The 7202-nt window shown below is 44.6% G+C and overlaps 1 protein-coding gene across 1 annotated transcript; it reads left to right on the plus strand.

The window, feature by feature from the left end:
• The first annotated feature begins 2970 nt into the window (after positions 1-2970).
• On the plus strand, positions 2971-3621 carry LOC148870565 (uncharacterized). The gene has a single exon (XM_088969977.1). It carries the CDS (start codon positions 2971-2973, stop codon positions 3619-3621), a length of 651 nt encoding a protein of 216 aa, XP_088826103.1.
• Positions 3622-7202: the final 3581 nt, after the last annotated feature.

The raw sequence follows: 7202 nt of genomic DNA on the forward strand, positions 1-7202 counted from the left end.
ATAAACGTTCGGATTCCTGTCGTAGAGTGTCACATTTTGGTTTGTTGCTTCCTAAACTATTGTAGATGCAATGACGGATGAAAGACAATACTAATTAGAAGGATGAAAACACGAACCTTTCCTTGCTTTTACTTTACAGAAGTCTTGGAGGCTGTTTTTGTTTTTGCTGTTTTCGTTTTTAGGTTTCGACTGCTCCTCTTCTAGCGATAACAACACACTTGTCACAACTGATTCCTTCGCTGCGCTATCAAGCACTTACCATGTGTCATCAGAGTGCCAATCGCGTGCCTTCATGGTATCAACCTGTGTGTCATGAGTGGGTTATGCATGTATTTTGTAAGGGGGGCCATCAATGACATTATTGTAATTACATAGTATAATTTTTCTTCATTTCGATGTTTCCTATTGTCACTCCCCCAAAAGCTTAATATACTTTTTAATGGGAGGTAGATAGTTGAGTGAGTCATGAGCATGTAAAGGTTAAGCATGAGATCCCCTCGACACTGAACTGTGTGCTTATGCTTGCCATCCATTAATGTAATACAATTTGCCTTTTATTTAATTCGTATGCCATATTTGTTGCATTTTCTTGTGTTGTTGCTTGTCGCTTAGGCTTACTTGTCACATTCGAGTGCCGCATGGGGTCCCAACTGTTAGACAATTTTTTATGCCCTTAACTTCAATCCAATTTGATGTACTTTTTACATTTAGTGTAAATAAATAAAGTACATGTTTGATTCATGTTGTTTGGTATATTTCTGTGTAAGGCCCTAAAACTGGACACTTATAGAGACTCATGTTAGTTTTAAATGTCCACAGCCATTGGATAAGTCAGGGGAGATTTATCCTGCTAAGGCTGATACTGATGTGCCACCAAGTGTTGGGATGGCTTGTCTCGGCCACTAGGGTAAGACCCAAGGCACATGCAGTATGGGATTGCTTGAATCCTCAAACCGAACCAGATTTCTAGTATTGCCCTGGACCTTGGAGACAGATGGGCAAAACTGGAAAGTTACACCTGACCCCTAGACTCGATTATGACACTTCACTAGGTGTTGGATCAGGCTGCCTTCGATATGTCAATCAGTGAGATCCTTAGCGAGGGTCAAAACCTGGGCATGTTGGGGTAGTCTGAGAATTCATCTGAGTGAGTGATCATAGTGACAGGATCAACCCCTTTGTCGGACAATGGTAATGATCGGGAATGCACTCTCTCTGATGGAAACCAAACTGCCGGTAGTTGATTTCAATCGTTGGAATTTTGTTTATATATATATATATATATGTATATGTATATGTACGGTTTCAAAAGGTTTGCAAATGGTTTTATTTCCCGGGATCCATGTGAGTAGAGAGTGTGGCACTGTTCCTTGCAGCCGAGGGAGAGGTCATCTCTTGTCGGGTAGTGCTTGATCATTAAGGGCTGAGATGTTAAGTGTAAGACCATTTAAGACAATACCTAATGGGCTAATCTTGCACCTGCCCACAGTCCCTAGGTTTTTATAAGATGGCTTGGCCCAAGGATCACTTAATGTAAGTGTTGGGCCCATAGGGTCCATGTGATGGGCTCAAGGGGTCACTGAGTTTTTCAGTGAATTCGGCTGGGCCGAACCCATGTGGCTGGTGTATAGATCAATGCTTGGGTCCCACGCCATACAAAGAAGCCCAACTGGGCAGCAGATTGGAAACTAGTTGAACACTGAACACTTAATGGGCCAAAAGCCCATTACGAGCTGGGCTGATATGATCACCCATCTATGGGGCGAATCTGAGATTAATGTTAGTGAAAAGGATTGGGCTTTTGACCTTCTCTACTCTGGGAGACCAAATTCAAATCAGATTTGAATCTGGTAACCTCCTGATAAGATCAGGAGTAAACTAACTTAATCTGCATATATGATTAAGATTATCCCCTATCCAAATATTGATTTGGATTGGGAAAACTCCTAATTAGGAGTTTTTCTTAATCAAGAAGAAAGGAGGAGAAAGCTAATTCGAAAATACCAGATTTCGAACCAAGTTTTTCCAGTGGAGAAGAAAGTCTTCTGCGTACAGAGATTAGATCTCAAAACTCCAGAGAGAAGAAAAGCTACTGAGCCATCTTCATCCCAGGAGTTCTCCTCTAGCCGCCGCCTACCCCTCTTGCAAGATTTGATCTTGCAGAAGAAAGAAGTCAAGAAATAAGTTATTGACATCAGTCTTGCAGAAAAGACTAAAAAGGATTGGGTGTTCAGAGTTTCCAGTGGGTTCTTGCGAAGGATCCAATGTGTAAGACACAACCTGCTGGTTCCGTTCCATCCACAGCTATGTCATTTTCAGTAGGAGCGGATCTTGGTGTCTTCTTTGGGTGTGAGCACCAGCTTTGGGAGATACTATTTCTCCGAATCAGGTATAATCCTCCCTATTTCTTTTTTTTCTTTGTTCAAATCTGGTTCGATTATGGTTCAAGTATAATCCTTGAATATTGTATTCTAAATTTAGGGAATATGATTCCCAGTTGGGAGAAGGTAGAAAAATTTTTGAAATTTGCCTACCCATTCTGCACCCTTCATGGCATCCATTAGATGGATCCTACAATTCTTTCACCAACGACTAGCCCCGTGATAGTTGGTATCAGAGCAGGAGCTCCTACACACACTCTGGACCCTGTCTTCATCCCTACGTCAACGCAATGAAGAGCAATCGTGGCATTGCCGATGACACACCACACGGGCGACTCCAAGCCCACAACACTGATGATCTCCACTTGACGAACCTACCAAGACACAAGCCCCAAAGGGTTGCACAACTAAAGCTAGCAAGCGCGAAAAATCAGTTGACCAACTAGCTAGCATAGACATGCACCTCCTATGTTGTGAGGCAACAGTGGAAGAAACCTGAGATTGGGTCGATGAACTCCACCTCAACCTAGAGACTGTTGAGAATGCAGTGGTGGAACTAGAAGGACATTTCAATGGCACCTTCAGAGACATGCACACCACCATACAAAATTTGGGAGCAGGGACTTTCCAAAGTAGCCTACAGGGCTTGCTAGACAGATTTCAAGTGCAATTGGATGAGATGAGAAATGAGATGACTCTCCTAAAGAGGGCAGTGGCCAACGCACCTAGCACTCCCTCCACCCTAGCTTCCATGAACATCAAGATCCGTGAGCCAACACCTTACTCGGGTGCTCGGGATGTTAGGGAGCTTGACAACTTCTTGTGGCAACTGGAGCAATATTTCTCCACCAAGGGCATCATTGACAACCAAACTCAGGTACATACAACTGCTATGTATTTGACTGATATCGCAAAGTTATGGTGGCATAGGTGTTTCCAAGACATTGAACGTGGAACCCGCACCATCGACACCTGGGTTGGATTCAAGCATGAGATCAAGCGTCAGTTCTACCCAGAAAATGTGGAGTACATGGCGCGTCGAAGAATGAAGAATCTCAAACATCAAGAATCACTACATGACTATGTCAAGGAGTTTTCAGCCTTGACGCTGGAGATCTTTGACATGTCAGACAAGGATCTCTTGTTCAATTTCATGGACGGTCTTAAGTCATCGGCTGAGCTCAAAATCCAACGACACAGGGTTGAGGACCTCACCACTGCCATGGCCGTAGCTGAGTAGACTGTTGATCTGAGAGCACCTAAGGAAGATGCGCAAAAGCCATCCAACCCACGTACCATGAGTTTGAGTGGGGGAGATCAACAATCAACCTCAAAAAAGGAGAAGCCAGTGCACACTAACAAGCCCATCTATTACCAACAAGGGAAGAAGCCACAAGGAGCCCAAAGCTACCAGGGCCACCGGTATACCAGGAGACCAACCACTCCTTCCTCTCCTTGTTACTTTTGCAACAGAAAGCACTAGACTAGTGACTGTCTTGTGCGGAAGAAGGTCAATGCCCTCATCGCCAAACTCAGTGATGATGAAGAGAGTGATGAGGAGAAAACCATAGTGACGCCAAAAGTAGGTGCTCTTCAGCTTATCAATGCCATGGTTAAAAAAGATGACACATCCAAGCGGCCTACCAAGGCCCACAAGAGGCTGAGTTATGTAGACATCACCCTCGGTGGGAAGCCGACCCAAGCATTGATGGACACTGGGGCCACCCACAACTTTATTTCGCTTTTATAGGCAAAGCGACTCGGCTTGACCACCACCAAACAAACAGGGTGGGTCAAGGCTATCAACTTAGAGGCCAAAGTAGTAGAGGGCATGGCTCGTGGAGTAGAACTCCAAGTTGGACCATGGAAATGACCCATCAATCTATCTGTGGTACCCTTGGATGATTTTCAGGTTGTTCTTGGAGTGGAGTTCCTCACGTAGGCGGAAGCAGCACTTATGCCACACATTAGCAGCTTACTTATTTTGGGTGAACACTCCCCTTGCATGGTTCCTGTCTCATCAGCCTTGCAGATACTTGGGAAGCAGCTTTCAGCCTTGCAGTTGTATCAAGAAACCAACAACCATGAAGCCAGCGTTGCGTCAACAAGGAAGAACCCCTGTCAAGCATCTCACATCAACACTAGAACTGGTTGGGAAGTCGTCACCAGGAAGAAGTCTCCCCCAAAATAGTTCCATTTCCAGTGCCAACGCCAATGCCAGCGCCCGAGTCAGCACCAACATCAGCATCAACATCAGCTTCAACACCAACCACATCAGCGAAAGTCGACTTCGCAGCAGAAGCCGCAAGCGCCTGCAATTGATGGGCCCAACAGAAGACCCAAGGCCGTGTCAAACCTTGCCCACATCTACTACCACAACCACCAAGGAGAGCAAGTGCCACCCAAGCCATCTAGGGACCACATTCACATCATCCCTCAGGCTAATTTCCGTAGTAGCCCTGTGAGTCACCCTTGGGGAAAAATGCATGGGAACCTACACCTTAACAATCCAAAACACCATTTTGATCCTTACCTAGCCCAAACCTTCCCCTTAGCCAAACTAAACCAGTCATTGACATACCTTGAGGCTACCAGGAAAGGACTTAGCCATAGGAAACCCCAACAGAATGAGCCAACCCAACCATGCCACCAAAATATACACCTTGGCCTTGGACGACAGTCGGTTCGGGGAGCAGCAGAAGAACCTTCCTTCCGCAATAGTGACTCTAAGGGACCAGCCGAAGCCGATCTCCGAGGACGTAGATCGAATTGAATGGGGGAGACTGTCACAAGTGACTCCTTCGTCACACCATCAAGCACCTACCGTGTGCTATTAGAGTGCCAACCGCGTGCTTTCATAGTGTCAACATGTGTGTCATGAGTGGGTTATGCATGTATTTTGTAAGGGGGGACCACTAATGGTGTTATTGTAATTATATAATATGATTTTTCATCATTTTGATGTTTTCTATTGTCACTCCCCCAAAAGATTAATGTACTCTTTGAGGGGAGGTAGGTTGTCGAGTGAGTCATGAGCATGGAAAGGTTAAGCATGAGATCCCCTCGATATTGAACTTTGTATTTATGCTTGTCATCCAGTAATGCAATACAATTTGCCTTTTATCTAATTCGTGTACAATCTTTGTTGTCTTTTCTTGTGTTGTTGTTTATTGCTTAGGCTTACTCGTTGCATTCGAGTGCCGCACGGGGTCGGGCTCCCAACGACTAGCCCCGTGACACACTATCAATGCCCTGCACTAAAATCTGATCGTCCGTATAGATATTAGGATCGAACAAATAGGTAGATCCATCATAGTGCCCGAATTTCACAGACCCATCAACCTCCTTCTTGAAGAGTTCAGTGACGGTTGAAGTCTTCCTGCACGGGTCGCAGAATCAATAACCGTTCAATCCTGTGGGTAACACTGTCGGGGCAGACCACAGTGTTGAGATGGATTACAATCACAAGATCAATGACCTTCTTACCGGAATCCTTAAACGTCAAGTGGTGGTGATCGTTGGAAAGCGTTTGATGTCTGATTGACTTAGCTGCAATCTTTAGCCACTACTCATTCGATGCTATCCGTTTGGGAATAATGTGAAGCATCAAAAGAGTCTGAAGAGACTTGAGATTACTAGTCTCGAGAAGGAACTGGTTGAACTCGGGGTCGAGGTTGCATTCCAAAGCTTCGGAGCGAAAATGGTGATGTCATACTTCCCGACCGCTTCTTTTATGGTTTGCAAAAGGGAAGCTTTCTCGACCAGCTCAGAGAGTTCGGTGTAATGTGAGTCGAGGAGGGCCACTAGGACAGAATGACAGTTGATTTGGCCGGAGTGAGATGGGGAAGATTGCTTTACACCCGAGTTTTCCGATAACGCAGCGCCGCTTGCAGCAAAGAAGAGAAGGAAGAACAACTTAGATGCGCCATAGATCTCAAAATCATGCGACTGAAGAGGGGAACCAATTTTAGAGAGGTGAAAATTTAACACAAAAACCAGGGAAGCTTGAATCCTGGGATGCTTGTTTCTTCCCCTTTCGTTTTCTTGTCCAAATCAAATGGCATTTTTGGCCTACAAAGGATAGTTTGGGTATTATGTAACATTAAATCAAAATACATGAAATTATGAGTAAACGATCTTTGACGGAGACTTAATGGTAACTAAATATTTAGACAATTATAAAAAACAGTAAGAATAGCGAATAGCCAATTTTCAAACAATAAAGGTACGCTTAATCAATTAATTAAACCTTTTAGAAAATTTTCAACGAGAACTTTGAGCCAATACAGTGTTTTTCGAGCAAAGTGCCTTGCAGTCATGGCGAGTTCTAAGAAGTTAAGAGATTAGGCTAACCTGCCAACCCGAACTCAATCCGAGCGCAATACCAGCGAAACCTTTCAATTTCACCTACTATGAACGGCGGTTTTTTGTGTGGGCCCCACTTTGCCTGTAGCCTGTAGGGCCAAAAAGATTCATGAGCTTGTCTACACTTGTTTGCTAACTTTACGGAACGAGCAGGATTTGGATAGAGGGCCCACTTACGATCAGTGAAATGGATTACGGACTAAGATGCTCATGGACACCCTTCATACCCCCAATTATGAGGATCTGGGTCCACAAACAGGAATTGGGTCAAACTCCACACCCACTTGGTGGCTATATTTAATAAAGCAAATTTGTTTTTATGACGTGCATAAATAATTGGGTCGAACCCGACCCGTTGACACCTCCCTAGTCTAGCTGTCTAGGCTATTAAATTCACGTGCATAAATTTATGTAGGCCTCTGACTCTGGTAATGGTAGGAGGTTGCGGCAGTTTTA

Source organism: Nelumbo lutea, chromosome 2 (genome assembly GCF_056320005.1).
Source record: "Nelumbo lutea isolate HS-2025 chromosome 2, American lotus-T2T, whole genome shotgun sequence".
NCBI classification, from domain to species: Eukaryota; Viridiplantae; Streptophyta; class Magnoliopsida; order Proteales; family Nelumbonaceae; genus Nelumbo; species Nelumbo lutea.

Bases quoted from the DNA above. Each gene is read 5' to 3' on its own strand.
- LOC148870565 (XM_088969977.1), top strand. From the start codon at position 2,971: ATGCACACCACCATACAAAATTTGGGAGCAGGGACTTTCCAAAGTAGC.